General features: G+C 44.4%; 1 protein-coding gene and 1 long non-coding RNA gene across 6 annotated transcripts in view; both read right to left on the minus strand.

Moving 5' to 3' along the window:
- trappc9 (trafficking protein particle complex subunit 9) overlaps positions 1 to 17,926 on the minus strand; it is a 282,398-nt gene extending 264,472 nt beyond the window's left edge. For 3 of the 5 annotated variants that reach the window (XR_003871657.1, XR_003871656.1, XM_029732080.1), the window contains exons 1-11: positions 17,832 to 17,926; positions 16,614 to 16,758; positions 16,253 to 16,351; positions 15,549 to 15,904; positions 12,830 to 12,975; positions 12,393 to 12,530; positions 11,486 to 11,512; positions 9,159 to 9,280; positions 7,349 to 7,474; positions 5,615 to 5,831; positions 776 to 919 (exon numbers count right to left, since the gene is read on the minus strand). Coding sequence is in view for 3 of the 5 variants with exons in the window: in XM_029732080.1 (XP_029587940.1) it covers positions 776 to 919; positions 5,615 to 5,831; positions 7,349 to 7,474; positions 9,159 to 9,280; positions 11,486 to 11,512; positions 12,393 to 12,530; positions 12,830 to 12,975; positions 15,549 to 15,904; positions 16,253 to 16,351; positions 16,614 to 16,742 (1,504 nt within the window). In the remaining 2 variants the exon portion in view is untranslated. The other 2 variants (XM_029732081.1, XM_029732083.1) reach the window with 2 other exon arrangements.
- Positions 17,927 to 20,063: 2,137 nt separating this feature from the next.
- On the minus strand, positions 20,064 to 20,543 carry LOC115173731 (uncharacterized). The gene is made up of 2 exons (XR_003871658.1): positions 20,271 to 20,543; positions 20,064 to 20,172 (listed from the first exon to the last, which is right to left on the minus strand). It is a non-coding gene; the product is annotated as an uncharacterized LOC115173731 (long non-coding RNA).
- Positions 20,544 to 22,416: the final 1,873 nt, after the last annotated feature.

The following is a 22,416-nucleotide window of genomic DNA, read 5'->3' on the forward strand; positions in this document are numbered from 1 at the left end:
AGGCTGTATACCAGGGATCAGTTGGTTATTTGATTTTTAAGACCCCTTGAAGTATAAAAAAAAAAGATCAACAAAAATGATTTTATGGAAAATTGAATTTGGCCTTACTGCTAGAAGCCCGTACAAAAGCATTGAATAACGATTCACAACATGGACAACAGATAGTCCCCCCAAAAATTCTAAAGTAAGTTTGTTCTTTAGTGTCTGTCCTATATCTGAGAGATATAAGAAATATCAGGAAACCTTTTTTTATATATATTTTATTTATTTATTTAAACCCATATTTTTGGCACTAAACAGTCTCCATATATACTTCCAACAATTTTTTTAACTGGTACCAGGGAACCTCCAGATGAGTCTTATGAGGCCTGTGGCGTCCTAAAGCAAAACATGTATCTGTTCGTGAGAGTCTCACCTTTCTACAGAGGGGTCATATTCGTGTGTAGCCCAATCTGTTCAGATGCTACAGACAGAAGTTGGCAGATCGGCTAACTTCAGACGAGTCTCTGTCACTTTCCACAGCAGATGAGGTGGATTGAGACGCATCCAATGCAAAAAAAACAGGTCTCCATCTTAAACTGACGGATTGTTAAAGGGATTTTTTTATTATGTTAGATTACCACAGGGTCGTGGAAATCGACTCTAAGGGGTTAAGGGGTGCGACTTACATTGTTGAAAGAGTGCCCACTCAAAGACACTGGAGAATGAGACCGTCTGGGTTCCGGTAGTCCTTTGAGCTAAAGGCTTAGGGAGCTAAATGTGTGTGTAGGCTGACCTTGGTCTGAGAGGAAGTCCAGCATGGTCTGGAGCAGAAAGGAGAGATGGCGGACGGACAGGCCGGGGTTTCCCATACGACGGGACGCGTACACCAGCTCATGAAGCAGACGCATCTGTACTGCCGCCCAGCCACGGTGGGTACCTGGGGGAGAGAAGATGATTTTATTGTCTAAATGTAAATTCATTCAAATGTGTCTTCTACATTAACCATCCAGGCCCCTCTGAAAAGACACACATACAGAGGTTGGAGCAGAGGGCAGCCATACTACTGCACCGCTGGAACTAGTTTTAGGGATTCAATGCCTTGCTCAAGGGCAAAACTGCAGGATATGGCATGTAGGATTTGATACCAGTAAGGGGGGGAGAGAAAGAGGGGGGGGTCATCCAAACATTCTCGTACCAGAGTAACATGTGAGATCGTGAGCTGTGCCATGTGGCGTTGACGCAACGTTATTTGTGTTCTGCAGCAGACATCTTAAGAAAGGAGAGCGAGAAAGCAGGAGCGAGAGAGAGCGGGGGAGAGAGGGAAGGGAAAAAGGATAGCCTACTCAGAGGTAAATAAGAATCAATTGCTCACTGAGCTACAGTCTCTGGAGCTCAAAAAAATTGTGACCAAGATGCTTGTCCATTATAAGTGTTCCCTCTACTGTTGGAGGATATTATTAATAAATAAAGATATATTCTGTCATGTGCAAAAAATCATATTAATGCAAATCTTGCCTAAGCCATTTCCTCCTCCTCCTCCTGCAGCAAGCAATCTATATATAGCAGCATCCACCTGTCTGTAACACCATGTGATGCTACCGCTGCTTATCTGAAGGGCACCAATACAGACTGTGGTTTTACTGTGGCTGCTGCTCTCCCTCTCTTCCCCTTGCTCTCGTTCACTCTCTCCATGCACGCTGCTCTCCCTCTCTTCCCCTTGCTCTCGTTCACTCTCTCCATGCACGCTGCTCTCCCTCTCTTCCCCTTGCTCTCGTTCACCCTCTCCATGCACGCTGCTCTCCCTCTCTCCCCCTTGCTCTCGTTCACTCTCTCCATGCACGCTGCTCTCCCTCTCTCCCCCTTGCTCTCGTTCACCCTCTCCATGCACGCTGCTCTCCCTCTCTCCCCCTTGCTCTCGTTCACTCTCTCCATGCACGCTGCTCTCCCTCTCTCCCCCTTGCTCTCGTTCACTCTCTCCATGCACGCTGCTCTCCCTCTCTCCCCCTTGCTCTCGTTCACCCTCTCCATGCACGCTGCTCTCCCTCTCTCCCCCTTGCTCTCGTTCACTCTCTCCATGCACGCTGCTCTCCCTCTCTCCCCCTTGCTCTCGTTCACTCTCTCCATGCACGCTGCTCTCCTCACTCTCTCCATGCACGCTGCTCTCCCTCTCTCCCCCTTGCTCTCGTTCACCCTCTCCATGCACGCTGCTCTCCCTCTCTCCCCCTTGCTCTCGTTCACTCTCTCCATGCACGCTGCTCTCCCTCTCTCCCCCTTGCTCTCGTTCACTCTCTCCATGCACGCTGCTCTCCCTCTCTCCCCCTTGCTCTCGTTCACTCTCTCCATGCACGCTGCTCTCCCTCTCTCTCCTTTGCTCTCGTTCACTCTCTCCATGCACGCTGCTCTCCTCACTCTCTCCATGCACGCTGCTCTCCCTCTCTCCCCCTTGCTCTCGTTCACTCTCTCCATGCACGCTGCTCTCCCTCTCTCCCCCTTGCTCTCGTTCACTCTCTCCATGCACGCTGCTCTCCCTCTCTTCCCCTTGCTCTTGTTCACTCTCTCCATGCATGCTGCGAGCTCTGTATTAACTCCTTAATTGCTACACCGAACAAAAATAAAACGCAACATGTAAAGTGTTAGTCCCATGTTTCATGATCTTGTTAGTGAACATTTCTCCTTTGCCAATATAATTCATCCATCGGACAGGTGTGGCATATGAAGTAGCTAAGTAAACAGCATGATCATTCCACAGGAATGTCCACCAGAGCTGTTGCCAGAGAATTGAATGTTCATTTCTCTACCATAAGACGCCTCCAAAGTTGTTTAAGAGGATTGGCAGCACGTCCAACCGGCCTAACAACAGCAGACGTGTAACCATGCCAGCCCAGGACCTCCACATTCAGCTTCTTCATCTGCGGGATCGTCTGAGACCAGCCACCCGGACAGCTGATTAAACTGTGGGTTTGCACAACCAAATAATTGTTGCACCAACTGTCAGAAACCATCTCAGGGAAGCTATCTGTGTGCTCGTTGTCCGCACCAGGGTCTTGACTGGACTGCAGTTTGGCGTCGTAACCGACTTCAGTGGGCAAATGCTCACCTTCAATGGCCACTGGCACACTGGAGAAGTGGGCTCTTCACCGATGAATCCCAGTTTCAACTGTACAGGGCAGATGGTGTTGTGTGGGCGAGTGGTTTGCTGATGTCAACGTTGTGAACAGAGTGCCCCATGGTGGCGGTGGGGTTATGGTATGGGCAGGCATAAGTTAGGAACAACAAACACAATTATATTTTATTGATGGTAACTCGAATGCAGAGATACCGTGACGTGATCCTGAGTTCCATTGTCGTGCCATTCATTCGCCGCCGTCACCTCATGTTTCAGCATGATAATGCACAGTCCCATGTTGCAAGGATCTGTACACAACTCATGGAAGATGAAAATGTACAAGTTCTTCCATGGCCATGTTACCCATTGAGCAGTTGGGGATGCTGTGGATTGTGCACGTGTACCAGTACCAGTTCCCGCCAATATCCAGTAACTTTTCACAGCCATTGAACAGGAGTGGGACATTACAAAGGCCACAATCAACAACTTGATCAACTCTGTGAAGGAGATGTGTTGCGCTTCATGAGGCAAATGGTGGTCACACCAGATACCGACTGGTTTTCTGATCCACACCCCTACCTTTTTTTTAAGGTATCTGTGACCAACAGATGCATATCTGTATTCCCAGTCATGAAATCCATAGGGTCTGAATTTATTTCAGTTGACTGATTTCCTTTAACTCAGTAAAATCGTGGTATGTTGTGTTTATATTTTTGTTCGGGGTAAATAAAAGGTATCCTAAAACCTCTTTCTCGCACTCTCCCCCTCTCCCCCAGCTAAATGTCTTCAGTGGTATTTTTGAGGCGGTATTCAACGTGTCTGGGAATCCAATTAGCACCACCATGATAATGACACGCGGCACAATGCTCAACCTGTCACAAACACACCACCCTGTCACACAGTGTCTGTATCAAAAGGCACTGTACCTTCAGGTAGGAGACTTAGCAGTTCAATGTAAGGTGACGTTTGATACTACTGTCCTCCCCTACGGTCATTGGGGGGGGGGGGGCAGGTAGCCTAGTGGTTAGAGCGTTGGACTAGTAACCGAAAGGTTGCAAGATCAAATCCCCAAGCTGAAAATGTAAAAATCTGTTGCTCTGCCCCTGAACAAGGCAGGTAACTGTTCCTAGGCTGTCATTGTAAATAAAAATGTGTTCTAAACTTACTTGCCTAGTTAAATAAAAAGGTACAAAAAAATGTTTTAAATGTAAGCATGAAGAGTGCATGGCAGCTAAATGCCTTTTTGTGAGTTTGTGGTCTTTGAAACAGTATGTCCTCCGAACTGAGGGAAAGAGAGAGACAAAGAGATAAAAATAGACTAAAAGAGGGAGGGATGGGAGAGAAAGAAAGGATAAAGAGCAGAGAGAGGAGCGAGAGGCGGTCGTCTCAACCTGGTAAAGAGGAGAGTACTGAGGGCTCCCGAGCCAATTAAAAACCAATTCGCTCGTTCATTTCTCTGCCCGCCAGCCCTGTACCCTGTTGGGATGCACTTTTGAGCCCCATTTCCTCTGACGTTACCCTCCTGCACCAGGGGCCTGGCCAGCTCTCCTCACAGCTCAATTATCTCCCACCTGACACCTCTCCTCAGGCTGAAGGTCTCAGAAGCATGGCTGTAGTAGAAAGTCCTGCTGCCTTATGAACAACCTGTCTGTCGGTCTTTTTTTGTTTTGTAAAAGAATGTAGGAAGGAAAAAATTCATAGTCGACACACACACACAACATAATCGTTTGACTACCTCACACAATAGTTTCTCTCTTCCCTTCACTGTTCCATGGAAGTGAAGGTCAACAACAACGTCTCTCTCTCTGTCTGACAAACTCGTCTCAAGTGAGTCCTTTAAACGAGGATCACAGTAGAGATATAGATGACCCTAAATCGTTGTTTTGTCTGTCAGCGTTTCTTTTATGCTCCAACCCCTCGTGGTGGAGTGGGTCGAGCAGGGTGAGGTTCAAGAGCCTGCAGCGCACAGCAGCTTATCCTGAGGACCATGAGTGTGGGCGCGTGTGTGTGTATGTATGCATGCGTGTATATGTATGCGTGCATATGTATGCGTGTATGTATGTATGTATGTATGTATGTATGTATGTATGCATGCATGTATGTGTGTATGTGTGTATGTATGTATGTATGTATGTATGTATGTATGTATGCATGCATGTATGTGTGTATGTGTGTATGTATGTATGTATGTGTGTGCACAGGTCAGGCAGAGTGGCAGTTTATAAAGGCCTGGGTCAGTGCAGGTCTCAAATCAATTGTGTCTCTCTATGCGCAAAGTGGTGCCTTGAATACGTATTACCCCTGAGAAGAGCTCTTGAAGAGGAGACCCTTTAAATAAAGCTCACGGCAGGGGAAGGCAATGTTATTACATTTCTCGCTTTGAGTATTGACGTTACTGAAATAGGGAAGTGTGTGTGTGTGTGTGTGTGTGTGTGTCTTTTATTGATCATTTCAAAGTTCTAGGGGATCACTCACCAGTGTATAGGACACTTTTGAGACAGAGGAGAGGCATATCCAATCGGGTACCTTTGCTGAAGTCTTTGGGGTCGAGGGAGAGGCTGTATCCAGGCAGGGTCTCCAGCAGCAACTTGTAGCAGGCCCTCCAGCCAGGCTCTGGGATGGTGGGGGCCACACACTGCATGGCTGCTACCCGCTTGAAGAAGGCTGATTTACGGTGGAAACCAATCAGGTGGTAGAGCTCAGACAGGATGCTGTAACGCTGGATCTTCTCTTCCTCTGACAGCTGAGAAGACAGGAGAGATCATTGGTTAGTTAGTTGGTTGGTTGGTTGATTCTAGTAGATAATTGAAAACCTATTTAAACCACACACTGCATGTAAAATGTATGTGTTCATAGATTTTACGTACGGGTTGTCCCAGATCTGTTACAGAACTCAAATTGAACTTTTACAAAGAAATAAGTTCTATAACTTTGTGTTATCATTGAGGATTTATAATGAACAACAATATAAATGCAACATGTTGTGCACAAATTTGTTTACATCCCTGTTAGTGAGCATTTCTCCTTTGCCAATATAAACCATCCACCAGACAGGTGTGGCATATTAAGCAGTTGATTAAACAGCATGGTCATTGCACAGGTGCACCTTGTGCTGGGGACAATAAAAGGCCACTAAAACGTGTCGTTTAGTCACACACCACAATGCCAGAAGATTTGAGGGAGCGTGCAATCGGCATGCTAACTGCAGGAATATCCACCAGAACTGTTGCCAGAGAATTCAATGTTTATTTCTCTACCACCTCCAATGTCGTTTTAGAGAATTTGGCAGTATGTCCAACTGGCCTCACAACCGCAGACCACACTAGCCCAGGACCACCACATCCGTCTTCTTCACCTGCGGGATCATCTGAGACAAGCCACCCAGACAGTTGATGAAACTAAGCAGTAAAAACTCATTCTGATTGGCTGGGCCTGGCTCCCCAGTGGGAGGGCCTGGCTCCCAAATGGGTGGGCCTATGCTCTCGCAGGCCCACCCATGGCCCCAGCCCAGTCATGCGAAATGTATTTAAATTGACTGATTTCCTTATATGAACTGTAACTTAGTAACATTTTTTAAATTGTTGCATATTTGTTACGCTAAATGGTATATAATATTATTATAAAATCCTTGTCGATAACACAAAAAAGTTGTACAACTTAATTCCAAATACATCTCTGAAAAAAAGTTCAATTTGATTTATAAAACAAATCTATGGAAAGGATATGAGAACGATCAGTCACTGCACACTGGCAGAACTGTCCGAGGCTCAAGTGAGATTTCCCTCCTACAGAAACACCTACAGAGCAGATCCTGAATTGAGCAGGGTTTCAGTTCCTTGCAGGATGGCCTCAGGTACCTGTCAGAAGAGCTTTCCTGTATTATGGGACCCGGCTGTTGGCAGGAAGATCCTCTGGTGATCATCACACAGGAAAGCAGCAGAGACAGGAGCCTGACTACAGGACCTGGAGCCAGAGCATGAAGCCTAGGTGTTAACAGTCTCTGTGGGACCTGGGTGTTGGCAGGCAGTCCCCTCTGGTGTCCCATAGGGCCAGGAGTCTTTCCTGACTATGATCTGACTAGGTAAAACTCTGGCCCTGGTTATAGACTACATTTAGGGACCAGAGTTTGTCCTGAATACGAGATCTAAGCATGGGACTTGACTAGGCAAAACTCTGGTCCCTAACTAGCAGAATGTGTGTGAGACCAGGATGATGGTTCACCCACAGAGAGGTACATCTACATGTCAGGTGAGGTCTTACCTGTCCCAGGTTGATGTAGACAGCATTCTGGAGGAACTCTGAGGCCTCCATGGCCCTCTTCTGAATGGCTAGCACCCTGACTGCCTTCACACACGCCTCCAGCTCTATCACGCCTGCATTCTTATACTGGGGGAGGGATGGAAGGAGAGGGAGAGACAGGGATAAAGAGGGCAATACGAACAGACAAGGCCCAGGCTCAGCATAAGGAAAACTTACGAAACCAATGAGGACTACACTGACTTTTCCCACCCGGCGTAATAATCTGAACCGATGTATTCCATCATGTCTCATTCTCTCTGTGCTCCAGACACCTTTATCAGATTACTGATTCTAGTTCATGTGGTGATACGGCACCTCGTCGTTCATTATTACTTTGTGCCACATGGTTCTTTCAGGGGAGTCCCGGGTTCTCCCCGAGTAGTAGCTCTAATGAAGTAGAAACCTGAGAGGAGGTACAACAGTGCTCTCTCACACATTCACACACGATCCCCCACCCACTCCTATCCCCATTGTCTCCTTATTAAACTGCAATTCATATTTGAATGGCCCTGTCGTGTTGAGATAATGTAATTTAATTTGGAGTGAACTAGTTACAGGTATAAGGGCCAAGGGAGGTCAGAGCAAGAAGCCAATTATAATAGTGGAGATAAAGAGTTTCAGAAGGCCTACTGGGATATTATTTTGTAGTAATTCATTTTACCCTTATTTTACCAGGTAAGTTGACTGAGAACACATTCTCACTTACAGCAACGACCTGGGGAATAGTTACAGGGTAGAGGAGGGGGGATGAATGAGCCAATTGGAAGCTGGGGATGATTAGGTGACCAGATTTGGAATTTAGCCAGGACACCGGGGTTAACAGCCCTACTCTTACGATAAGTGCCATGGGATCTTTAGTGACCACAGGGAGTCAGGACACTCGTTTAACATCCCATCCGAAAGATGGCAACTAACACAGGGCAGTGTCCCCAATCACTGCCCTGGGGCAAAGGGGATGAGAAAATATTTGACTAGAGGAAAGAGTGCCTCCTCCAACACCACTTCCAGCAGCATCTGGTCTCCCATCCAGGGACCGACCCTGCTTAGCTTCAGAGGCAAGCCAGCAGTGGGAGGTGGTATACTGCTGGGATGTTACACCTCTGTGTTTTTACCCCCAAGCTTTTAGGTTTGTTTGTTTTTGTTAACGCATACCTGTGCTATACCAGTAAGTATAGTTATCAATAGATCAACAATGCAATTAACTAAATGTCTTTTTTTTTTTTTTCATTGCAACTGATGGAGTTACAGGGCATTTGAGATGACCCCACACTTCCACTTGGCAATTAGTAAGACACTGACGTCATTCTAGCTAAGCCTTCCAGCGTTGACTCTCTGAGTGCACTCAGACGGTTTCTCCTGTAGTCAGCATGTAGTGGTTTGTTCACAGTGTGGACACAGCCTCTCTCTGCCGCATCAGACGCCCAACCATCTCTGATACCTAGTGCGCTACTGTCCCCTGGTGGAGATGTTGAGAACTGCAAACTGGATAGTGGATAATGGGACAGTCTGCAAAGAGCATTGGTCTGCAAAGTGCAAACACTGAACCTTGTTGAAACATTGTATGTAATAAAGTATGTAGGAGCATTCAGAGTGTGGGTATGTGTTTATTTTCTGTGATGTATAATTTTGTACCCTGCATCTGAAAAACAGCTAGATGTTCATAGTGCTTTTGAATTATTCTTGTTCCAATACCTTGCCATAGCAAGAGATAGAACAAAGTAGACAGGAGCATTCAATAATGTGAATATATATTTGTTGTCTTTTCCAATACCTTGCCATAGTAGGAGATGGCCTCTTTGTATTTCTCTATGATGTCCTCAGGGCCCAGGCAGTTCTTGGCTCGACCGATCTCACTGCTGGTGTCTGCACTGATCCCATTGGCTGTGAGGGCACCTGGAGGGACGGGGGAGAGAGAGGACACGAGAGACAATAAAAAACGGGAAGAGAAAAAGGAGGAAAAATGACATTAATGACCGGGAGGATTGTCAATGTTCAGACCCATCCACCACTTGGTTCTTCACATCCATGCATATCAGTGGAGGCTGCTGAGGGGAGGCCGGAGCGGAGCAAATGGAATGGCATCAAACAGCTGGAAACTATGTGTTTGATACCATTCCACTGATTCCACTCCGGCCATTACCACGAGCTCGTCCTCCCCAATTAAGGTACCACCAACCTCCTGTGACGCATATGGCCAAAGTCACAACAATCAACAATGACATACTCACTGGTGAACTGTGTATAGCCTATCTGAGCATACACATTTAATGCAGCCTCGAAAGGCGTTTCAGACACCGAGATAAAGACAACACTCCATGATTGCCATGCATTATACACAACAATCCATCTCTAAATATAAGGCCTTTGAGGGTCACTGTGCACTGTTATGTGATCAAAATGACGCTGATTTCATCATGTGCTCAGTAGTTTGGAATGTTTCAATTGAAAATGGTTCAAAAATGAATATGTGCAAGGAGAATCTCTCTCTACCTATCTGATTTGAATACAAATGCAGTATTGATAGAACATTGCCTAGCAACGGCTCTAGCTGGCTCCGTAGCAACGGCGTCGCGGCGATGTCACTATGACACAGCATTACATGTGAATCAGAAGACTACACTGGGAACACATACAGATCCTAGAAATGTATGCACTCACTGTACTGGAAGCTGTTTTGGCTAACAGCTTCTGCTAAGTGCTCCTCTGTAGCTCCGTTGGTAGAGCGAAGCGCTTGCAACTCCAGGAAGGTGGGTTCGGTTCCCAGGACCACCCAATCGTAAAACATGTACGCATGCATGACTAAGTTGCTTTGGATAAAAGCGTCTGCTATAGGGCATATATTATATTTTTTATATAGTAAGTGTTAGACAACTTGTTACAGTCGGAACTACACACTTTACACAGAGCCCTTGGGTTGAATGGTTTAGTAAAACCAACAGTAGTTCCTAAAAAGGAAACATAAGAGCTTTCTGCAGTATTTCTTACTGATAGGTTGGCAGAAATGTCTCACACTGAACACTTCTACATTTTAACTTGAGGCTACAGGAAATGCACTCAAACTCGCCAGCAGCATACCACCCTGCATCCCACTGCTGGCTTGCTTCTAAAGCTAAGCAGGGTTGGTCCTGGTTGGGAGACCAGATGCTACTGGAAGTGGTGTTGGAGGGCCAGAATATCCCAATTCCCAAGGGCAGTGACTGGGAACATTGCCCTGTGTAGGGTGCCGTCTTTCAGATGGGATGTTAAACGGGTGTCCTGACTCTCTGAGGTCATTAAAGATCCATGTCACTTATCGTAAGAGTAGGAGTGTTAACCCCGGTGTCCTGGCTAAATTCCCCATCTGGCCCTCATACCATCATGGCCACCTAATAATCCCCAGTTTACAATTGGCTCATTCATCCCCCTCCTCTCCCCTGTAACTATTCCCCAGAATGTTGCTGTAAATGAGAATGTGTTCTCAGTCCATTTACCTGGTAAAGTAAGGGTTCAATAAAATAAAAATAGTTTGGATGCCTCAATCAGCAGTGTTGGGATTTCAATAGCAACATTGCCACCTCCTGGTGCATGTCTAAATTACTTTGAAATAATAGACCAATCCAAATGACTCAATCACTTCCTTTTGAAATCTAATAGGAGCCTATGTGGTTCTTCTTCTACATAGTGTTGGATATAATGTCCTTGAACATGATTTTAAAATGGTTGCTATTCATTGACTATAAGAAGAGGTCAATGGTGTGATCAAGCATGAACGCCAAACAACATCTAACGCTGACAAGAATAACAGGAATACAATACCTGCCTTTTAAGAGGGGAAAAAACATCCTTTTTGATTTACCAGTGGTGGAAACAATCAAAGTTGAAATCAGATGTAGTGCAATGGGTTGTTAGCCTGGTCCAAGATCTGTTTGTATTGTCTGGCCTTAGTTGGTAAGACACCACTAACAGATCTGAGAACAAGCTAGGGAGGTTGTCGTCACAAAAAGCATGGGACGTTGCATGAAAGCAAAACACAGACAGACAGCAGGAAAACACACACAGGTGAGATGTCTAGGTAGAAGTAGAGCTACGCAGCACTGGCCGGTTAGTGTCATACCATACCTGGGTCAATGAGTACCTCCTGTGCCCCTACGGTAACAGACAGACACACAGAGAGAGAATGAAGGTTCACACAGTGCAGTTAGTTATTGAAAGCAATGTTAGTCCCCAAAGAAGCCACTTTTCAGCCGGTTCCTTGAGACTTTCCCATCCATCCCTGCGCTATAGTAGGCGAATGCTAATTACTTGTAAAAGCAAAATATGTGTTGTTATTTAAGGGTTAAAAGTAAGTGACTAGTTAATCATATTAAGTAAGATACAGGTGAATGGAAATATGATAGTAAATAAGGTTCAGAACAAATGGGTTAGGATGTGGGGGCCACCGGATATCTCAGGTAATGTTGTCCAGGGTACAGAACAGAAGCAGCTGGGCTGAGAAAAGCTTAGCAAAGCTCGAGTTGCCATAGTAGCTGTAGTTGCTTGGGCCACACAGATCTCTTCCTTCCAACGGTCATAAAATCACAGCTCAATCAGAAACCTCCGGACATCTTCCACAACATAACTTTTTGTCTTAATTAATGAGACCCCCCCGCCAGATTAAAAAAAACATTGCATGCCACCACAACAACACAATCCACCCTCCAGCACCACATTCCAACTGTACATCCAACCCCTCCTCTCCAACCGTACAGACAGCCCCCTGAGCCCCCACACCTCCTGAAACATCTCCACACTCTTCATTTTATAAAAAAAAATTCAAACCTAAGGCACACAATGACCATCCCTTCAATAATAACACCGGGTCTGTCCCCCCCGGACCCGGTTCCTCCTTGGCTTGGCCAAACAAATAGTTCAACAAAACCCATTTTACCCTTTCACTGCTTGTATACCTCAGGCCTCATTACAAACATCCCCACAGAGAAGACCACCCCCAACCTCACACACAGAGAGAGCGAGGAGTGCTGCTTACCTGGCCGGTGTCTCTTCCCTGCGTCGGCTGCCTGTCCCTGGCCCTGTGCCAGGCTGGGTTTGCGTCCGGCAGCCTTCCCTGCTGTTCCTCCAGGGTAGTGAAAGATAACAGAGGCTGAACACAGGCCCTCTAACGCAGCTGGAGAACCAAGACATAAGAGAGATGTGTCAATGAAACAGAGTATCATAACAAGTATTTCTAAAGGGCATTCTGTATGTACGGCAAGGGTGGTGAACCGTCCACCTGGAGAACTACTGGGCTTGGCAGGGTTTTGCTACTACCCTCTTGTAGCACACCTGACTCAGATCCTCATCTGTTTCAAGGTCATGGTGAGCAGCTGATTAATATAATCAGGTGTGTTATAGTAGGGTCGGAGTATCCAACCCTGCTTTATAGGATCTGAGAAAAGAGCAGGAAGAGGAGGAGCCATGTCTTACCCCCCAGCCAGAGGAAGTCATTGACGGAGCGGAGCAGCTCCACAGCCATGTGATAGTGGACCAGGGCATCCTGCAACATGCCTGCCTGCAAACACAGGTCCCCAACGTGCTTCCTCATACGGCCCTGGCAACGCTTCTTATAGTGCCTAAATGAGGAGGAGGAGGAGGAGGAGGAGGGAAACATCAACTAGTGTATCAGATGTCGTAGAGATATCCATTGACAATACAACTTTGTCCACGTTACAGCGAACAATTATCCAAGTAGGGTTTATTTTAAGTCATTTTTACAAAAACCCTCTTTCGTTGTCTTCTCTCTCTCTCATTCGTACGGTTTCCCAAACAAAAGTCTTTATTTTAGCATAATGTATTTTCTTACCCAGGTACCAATGGGTGCTAGCAGAGGAAACTCGCTGTTGAATGAATCTCATCATGTACAGAGGGTGTGTGTGGGGTGGGACAGCACAAGCAAGGGAGACAGGGGTTTGGGAGGGGAGAACCCAATAGAGAGAGAAAACCAGAACCACCCTGATCCTGAAGTCTTGCACATTAAACACACAAGGATTGAAGAGGGGGCAGACATCACCACAGTTTGGAATTCTAACAAAAGCAAAAAGGGGGCCAGTTTAATACGAGTGCAAGACCTCTGTCTGTCTAACTCTTTACTGGAGCCTGAGATACTGGGAAGGTCAAGGGTCAAACCCACCTAGGATTGTTTTACCTAGAGAGCATGATGCTGTGTCAATGGGGCTAAATGGGGTTGATTTCCATACTATTAGTGAATTAATGGTACTCATACTGTTCACATTCAGTATAATGAGTTGGGCCTAAACTTTTCAGTTGAAAAAAAGTAGGCCTGTAACCATTTGTTAGCTTAGTTTGGGAAATTAAATGTTGAGCAAAGCATTATGTATGGGTTGCTGAGAAGGACGTTGATACCATATTGAAAGTCATGCTTCAATAAGTAGGTGCAATAATAATCCTAGCGAAAGGTGAAGCATCCCTCCATGAATCACGGATATACGAGATCCATGTTAAAGTGCAGTAGCAGCAGAATATAGTAGAAGATATGAGATCCATGTTATAGAATTTGTGAAGAATTAGAGTAGACCTTTTTCACCCAGTCAAGCTCGGGTCAAGTGACACAACCTTCCCAATCATCAAGTTCCTGAAAGGCTGGACAAACACGCACATAATAGTATAGATAGGATAGCCTCACTGTTTAAGTGAACCAGCCTTCACAAGCCTCAGTCACCAATAGTGTCATGTATTCTGCACGTCCAAACTATCAGCACCTTCAGAATGCTTGTAATGATTTTATTTCATACAGAGTTGAGAGGAGTGATGAGTTTGGATCTAAGCTCTGAACCCATGCACAAGAACACTGAGGTAGGGCCTGGGCAGTGGCTCCTTTAGGGCCGGGGCTCCTTCAGGGCCGGGGCTCCTTCAGGGCCGGGGCTCCTTCAGGGCCGGGGCTCCTTCAGGGCCGGGGCTCCTTCAGGGCCGGGGCTTAAGCTGATGGCACTGGGATGGACTTAATAACTAAAGCAATGTGTCTAACAGAGTCTCACCTTTTCACACCCAACAATAAACTCACAGGACAGTATGAAAGAAAAAAATGAGAAAGACAAATAAAGTAACCAAGATACACAAAGAAAAAAGGAAAGAAGCAACATTTTTTTTCAACAAAAATAAACAGGGAAATAAACAGGCAAGGTTGACTGTTGTCCTTAGCAACATTAATGTCATGACAATGGACATCACAGAAACACTGAGGTCAGGATTTTTCCATCACCATATACAAACATTAGCACAACAATGTTGTTAGTGTAATTACCATCATCTTGTAACAACCATGAAACAACCATCTAACAACCATTACATGCTGAGTACACCGCGTGCACCATCGTCCGCATGTTCATTTTGTCCCCCCACACCAGACGTAATCAGGACACGTAGGTTAAAATATCAAAACTAATTCTGAACCAACTATACTAATTTGGGGACAGGTCGAAAAGCATTAAACATTTATGGCAATTTAGCTAGCTAGCTTGTTGCTAGCTAATTTGTCCTGGGATATATTTTTGTTATTTTACATGAAATGCACAAGGTCCTCTACTCCGACAATTACTCCACAGATAAAGGGGTAAACCGAGTTAGTTTCTATTAAGCTCTCCTCCTTCAGGCTTCTTCTTCTTCTTTGGACTTTTATGGAGGTTGGTAACCAACTTTAAGCTGCATTACCGCCACCAACTGGATTGGACCTCAGTTCATCGTTCGATCACCCACGTGGGTATATGCTCCTAAAAACCAATGAGGAGATGGGAGAGGCGGGACTTGCAGCACGTCAAGCCTCACAAATAGAACCAAGTTCTATTTTAGCGCCTGACTGCACAGAAGCTTGCGAGCAGTGTGGGTTCAATGATTGAATAACATGTATGTGTACATTTATTTTGCCACGCTCATGAACTAACGCGAGCGGTGTGGTCAGCATGTTAGGCTACACTTGGCAAATATAGTATTCAGGCATTTTATCATTTGTAAAACTAATAGACTGTTTATACATTCTGCAGTCACAGAACAGGCACATAGAAAGTGTTTACCAACTATCTTGTTGGTTCCAAATTCATCCAACAGCTGAAATATTACATAGGCAGCAAAAAATGTGGATGATACCAAACCTCTAAAAGCAAAACAGAGTGCAGAAGAAAAGACAACTCACCTGCTATCAGTGTCCAGCCCCACAAAGTCTTTCTTCTCAAAGGGAACACAGAGCAGTGGTATCTTATCTCCAGACTTGTCCGTGGCTCTATCCAGCCTCTTGGACTCCAGCACGATGAAGATGGACTCCACAAAGTCCTCCACCCTTTTCTCCACATTGGGACAGTCATCATAGCTAGAGTAGAAGGCCACATCTGTCCTCTGCTGCTCTGCTATCTCCCCCTGCAGCCCGAACACCAGGAGCCGTGAGTCGTACAGCGTGGCTCCGAACACCTCCTTCTGGCTGTGGAAACGGTCCAACGTCTGGGGCCACTCTTTAGCCGAACCACAGGTCGTCACGGAGATGAGGCCCACCACCTAAACAGACAGACAGGACTTTATTATTCCTGAGAGGAAATTCATGCACAGGACAAAAAGACACAGATACTGTATAGCAGAGATTCTCAAAACTCTCCTCTGGGACCTCCAGATGTTTCACTGATTTGTTGTAGCTCTAAACTAACACACCTACTGTAATTGATGTAGTCAAGGGCTTGTTGATTAGTTGAATCAGGTATGCTAACTCTGGAATAGTTCAAATACATGGAACAGCTGTGGATCTCCAAGGAGAGGTTTGCGGAAGGCTGCTGTGCAGGACACTAGGCGCATTTCTGAAACTCAAAGACGGCAAAAAATAGGAACAATAAAAGTCATAAAGCAACAAACCTTGCGGTGTGTCTGGAAGTCACCCCACTCGTTGTTCTCAGGGAGGTAGTGGTGGCGGTAACGGATATAGAGGTTCCGCTGGGAGTCCCGGATGGACACCTTCGTTTCAATAGCACGAAAAGACAAAACACACAACAAAATAGGGATCATTTGACAATCAGCATCCAGCGATAAAACGTTTACATAAAAAACAAATAAGGTGGCCTGGGGTTACATATTTCAATAAATAATAAGACATAGGCCTATGTGTGTCCCAAATGCCACCCTATACCCTATATAGTGCACTACTTTTGACCAGAGCAGGTCCTGGAATAGGGTGTCATTTAGGACACACTTATAGCTAGTACACATGGATGCTGACCTGGGCCACAGAGGCAATGCGTTTGTAGATCCTGAAGAACTGGTCCTCAGGGACGATGCCCACAGGTTGGACCACCACCAGGACTGTCTGATGGTCCTCAGCACACTGCATGTAGTCTGGGACACTCATCTCCTTCTCATGGGCTCTGGGGAGCAGGGGAAAACAGACAAACATATTGTAGCAGCCTTAATACCTAGCGACGTCGTCAACAGGTTAGGACCTCTTGGCATAGCAGTTAAGATATTGGCTTGACAGTCGCTGGACCCGCATTTGAGTCCAGGTCGGGGCGATCCCCTGAATTTGCTACATTGGTGTCCAAAGTGGGATGGCCATTGGAGAGGTGTGTACACGAGGGACTTGATATAGAGAAGAGTGGGGACCCGGTCTCCTGAAGGAAGGGGGTAATGTAGTGACCTTAAACCAATACCTAACGACCTCATCAATTATTCTGACCTCATTGCTTAGGTGTTAAGGTGTTTGCTTGACAGTCACTGGACCGGGGTTCGGGTTCCAGTCGGGCTACAGTATGCTCTTAATTCCTCAACATCTAGCTAAATTTCATCCACACATACCACAGTCAAGATGTGACATCACTGACAGAGCTAGTAGCACACTTGATTCAAAAGCATTCGAACCATAATCAGGTTACTGCTTGGTTGGAGCAAAAGCCTGCAGCCACACAATATCTCAACTCTCTCACTAAGGTTATTTTAGGTTACTATTGACAAGACAGTCGTTCGAAGGCATTGCAAACTACATATATCGCTTGCGTGACGTGTTGTCCAGTCTTAACAACACCAACCATAAAACAGTTTCAAGTTGGAGTATAAAGGATCTAGCTAGCTAGCTAAAAACAAAGATACTAGTATACTGTGCTAGCCAACCTAGTTAGCTAGCCACATAGCTAAGATAATTTTGTTACAGTAAAAGACACTCAACTTAAAAAAATGTAAATTAGGAAGTCATACATGTCCAGTTTACTTTCATTCTACAGTCCCCATTTATATTCAGGAATGGGATTATTTCTGCCATCAATATTTACAGAAGAATGGCAAGCTTAAGTTACCTAGCTAGCTAGCTAGCTAACGTTACACTGACTGTCTCCAGTTAGCTAATGTTGGTATGATACCTGGTTGTTAAACTATCGTCAGGCTTGTTGACTCCTCAGCCACAAACTGCAACATTTATTTATCAAAACACGCCAAGAATTGACGTTACCTTAATATATATTGTGACAGAAACGTTTGACAGTCCAATTCTTGTTACTAAAAACAGACAGCTTCCGGAATTAACTCTTCTTCTCTATGAATTTCATTGGCAAATACAATGAATCGCGTGCATCACTGCCCTCCTATGTCCACTGCTGGTACTGTGGGCTCCCATACTCCTAAATATTTTGCTGTGCAACCTGGAATTTAGATTTAGTAGCACTACTGGCAACGAAAAACATTCACCTGGATATTACATTGAATGGCAAAAATATATTTGCAAAGTTGTTAAATTTGTGTTTCGTATACATTATATTATCTCACCCATGAAAATGAAATTCAGCAACTCTTGGAGCACAGTAAAATGATTGAAGTGCTTATTTTATGTTAAACGTAAAACCATACGCGTTTCTGCCCTTTGATTTCGTTGCTGTCTTAAAGATTGTTATTCTTACAGACTGAATAAAGGAAGGCTTTAACAAATTTCAAACCCGCCTCCTATTGGTCCGATTTGTGCAACTAATTTACCAATCACATCACGTGTTGTGTTGTATTCCTATGGTTATAGGTCCCTGAACCCATAATAGACCATTTTGAAATATGTAAAATCCTCCTTCATTCTTCATTGTGTAAAACCCAGAGGAAGGCTAACTGCTGAAATGGATGCTTACTGTTAAAGTAACATTTTGTTTGTCTCTGTTTGAGAACTTTGAGGTGGAGTGTTTTTTCTCCAATTTATGCTTTGGCCACAAATACATATAGGGCAAGTCCAAAACATTATTTGGAAACCCAAAGTTAACAGAATATAAACTTTTAAACGTAGTGAGATTTTCACTGGACAGTAACTTTAAGAAAACATGATACTGAAATGTGTAATCGAGGAAACTGGGTATGTGTTATTATATTGTGTGAACTGTATCATTTAGAGTTTGTTTGATAGGGTCAGAGAGGTTGGACGGGGGTTAGTGAGTTATGTAGGGCTTTATTTTATTTTATAAAAAATGCACGACTGGGTAATAGAATAACAGGTGTGTAGGTAGGCTGTGGCCGGCCTCACACTCCAGTAAAGTAGGTGGCAGTGTAAGCACATTATCGGCTATGATCTGCCAAACAACTGTTAAGTAGAGGAAGAAGTTGCAGCAGCCTACTCACTCTCATCGCTGGCGCTGTACTCCTGTTTACCTCTCTTAATATAAGGAATTTGAAATGATTTATACATTTACTTTTGATAGTTAAGTATATTTAAAACCAAATACTTTTATACTTTCACTCAAGTAGTATTTTACTGGATGACTCACTTTTACTTGAGTAACTTTCTACTAAGGTATCTTTACTTTTACTCAAGTATGACAATTGGGTACTTTTTCTACCACTGTGTAAAGTGTTGGTTCCATGTTTCATGAGCTGAAATAAAAGATCCCAGACATTTTCATATGCATAAAAAAACGTATTTTTCAACTTTTGTGCATACATTTTTGTGTACATCCCTATGAGTGAGCATTTATCCTTTGCCAATATAATCCATCCACCTGACAGGTGTGGCATATCAAGAAGATGATTAAATAGCATGATCATTACACAGGTGCACCTTGTGCTGGGGACAATAAATGGCCACTTTAAAATGTACAGTTTTGTCACACAACACAATGCAACAGATGTCTCAAGTTTTGAGGGAGCGTGCAATCTGTATGCAGGTGGGGCAGGAATGTCCACCAGAGCTGTTGCCAGAGAATTGAATGTTCATTTCTCCACCATAAGCCTCCAACGTCGTTTTAGATAATTTGGCAGTACGTCCAAACGACCTCACAACCACAGACCATGTGTAACCACGCCGGCCCAGGACCTCCATATCCGGCTTCTTCACCTGCGGGATCGTCTGTTGCATTAATATTTTTGTTCAGTATGAGTCTTAATCTTATTTGACCTACCAAGTGGCAAGATTAATACATAAATAGTAGCTAAATAGATGAACACTTTCACAAACATGGATAAGTCTTGGATATTTTTACTGTTGTTATTCCACTACTAGATGGATGGATACATGTGCAGCATCAGATAAGGTTTACAGCCAGTTCCCATCCAGAACCATGCTGTATATGTATACCCACGGCTCTGTTCCTGTCAACATAGAGGACAGCCTGAACAGAAAACGCCGAGTGGGTATTAATTATTAACTTCCTGTGCCTGATCATGTGTCAATGTCAGGCCCTGTACACTGAACGATTACAAGCAGCCAGGAGTGTAATGTTGTTCTTACTTCCTTTATTCTCATGTCACATCCGTGTTCCCATTACAACCAATGGCGACCCGTCATGCTCTTTTGAGCCCCACCTGTTTACCTAAAAAGAAAACTAAAAAAACATGTTTTGTTGTTGCCTGTTTTGCATGTTATTTTGGAATGAATACGTGTCACATATCAGTTTGCAAACAATGTAATAAAGCCGCATACAAACATGGTCTCTTTTTGCTTTCTCCAATAAGGCAGCTCCACAATGCAGGTGTTTCAGCCTAGCTCAGTGCTTTCTGTGGTGGTGTGGCAGCCAGCAGATAATATGTAGCGTTGGGGTTGGTAATGTTCTTTAGTTACGCCATGATTGGTTCAGTGTTCTGTCACTCATGAGGACACTACGTCGCTGCAAAATGTACGGGGAGAGCTCAAAAATTCAAGCCAATTGGGTGACAGAACACTGAGTTATGTATTTTCTGCTGGCTGCCCCACCACCATAGAAGGCACTGAGCTCCGCTGATAGCCAGGTGTAGCAGTGGTAAGGATTCACTCTATGGTGCTGAAATGAAAGCTCTGCTGTTGGGACAGCTTTATATAGGCCCAAACAGTTTGTGGGCACTGTTTGTCACCGTTATAGTGCAATTAATGTGTTGTGTTGTGGCTCCAAAATTGTTTGGAGTTTGCCCCACCAAGATTTACATGCTAAAATCACCACTGATCACAACACGTGAGAAAACAACTTTTATAGTGTGAGGAAATTCAGTGGTTTCCTGCTCTTCCCCCCGTGAGATGAATGTGTTGATAAAGAGTCATGCAAAACATGAGTGATTTGCATTTCCTACACCTACAGTGCCTTGCAAATGTATTCAACCACCTTGCCGTTTTTCCTATTTTGTTGCATTACAACCTGTAATTTAAATGGATTTTTATTTGGATTTCATGTAATGGACATACACAAAATAGTCCAAATTGGTGAAGTGAAATGAAAAATATTACTTGTTTCAAACAATTCTCAAAAATAAAAAACTGAAAAGTGGTTTGTGCATATGTATTCACCCCCTTTGCTAGGAAGCCCCTAAATAAGATCTGGTGCAACCAATTACCTTCAGAAGTTATGTATGTAGTTAAATAAATGAGCTCTTCAAACAGGTCAGGGACAAAGTTATGGAGAAGTACAGATCAGGGTTGTGTAAAAAAAAATATCAGAAACTTTGAACATCCCACAAAGCACCATTAAATCCATTATTAAAAATTTGAAAGAATATGGCACCAAATCAAACCTGCCAAGAGAGGGCCACCCACCAAAACTCACAGACTAGGTAAGGAGGGCATTAATCAGAGAGGCAACAAAGAGAACAAAGATCACCCTGAAGGAGCTGCAAAGCTCCACAGTGTAGATTGGAGTATCTGTCCGTAGGACCACTTTAAGTCGTGCATTCCACAGAACTGGGCTTTACGGAAGAGTGGCCAGAAAGAAATCCATTGCTTAATAAAGAAAAAAATAAGCAAGCACGTTTGTTGTTGCCAAAAGGCATGTGGGAGACTCCCCAAACATATGGAAGAAGGTACTCTGGTCAGATGAGACTAAAATGTTGCTTTTTGGGCATCAAGGAAAACACTGTCTGGCGCAAACCCAACACCTCTCATCACCCTGAGAACACCATCCCCACAGTGAAGCATTGTGGTGGCAACATCATGCTGTGGGGAGGTTTTTCATCGGCAGGGACTGGGAAACTGGTCAGAATTGAAGGAATGATGGATGGCGCTAAATAGAGGGAAAATCTTGAAGGATACCTGTTTCAGTCTTCCAAAGATTTGAGACTGGGACGGAGGTTCACCATTCAGCAGGACAATGACCCTAAGCATACTGCTAAAGCAACACTCGAGTGGTTTAAGGGGAAACATTTAAATGTCTTGGAATGACCTAGTCAAAGCCCAGACCTCAATCCAACTGAGAATCTGTGGTATGACTTAAAGATTGCTGTACACCAGCGGAACCCAACCAACTTGAAGGAGCTGGAGCAGTTTTGCCTTGAAGAATGGGCAAACATTCCAGTGGCTAGATGTGCCAAGCTTATAGAGACAAACCCCAAGAGACTTGCAGCTGTAATTGCTGCAAAAGGTGACTCTACAATGTATTGACTTTGGGGGGGTAAAAAGTTATGAACGCTCAAGTTTTCTGTTTTTTGGTCTTATTTCTTGTTTGTTTCACAATTAAAAATATTTTGCTTCTTCAAAGTGGTAGGCCTGTTGTATGAATCCAATGATACAAACCCCCCAAAAATCCATTTTAATTTCAAGTTGTAAGGCAACAAAATAGGAAAAATGCCAAGGAGGGTGAATAGTTTCGCAAGCCACTGAACCTGTT

This window comes from Salmo trutta, chromosome 34, assembly GCF_901001165.1.
Source record: "Salmo trutta chromosome 34, fSalTru1.1, whole genome shotgun sequence".
In the NCBI taxonomy this organism is placed as follows: domain Eukaryota; kingdom Metazoa; phylum Chordata; class Actinopteri; order Salmoniformes; family Salmonidae; genus Salmo; species Salmo trutta.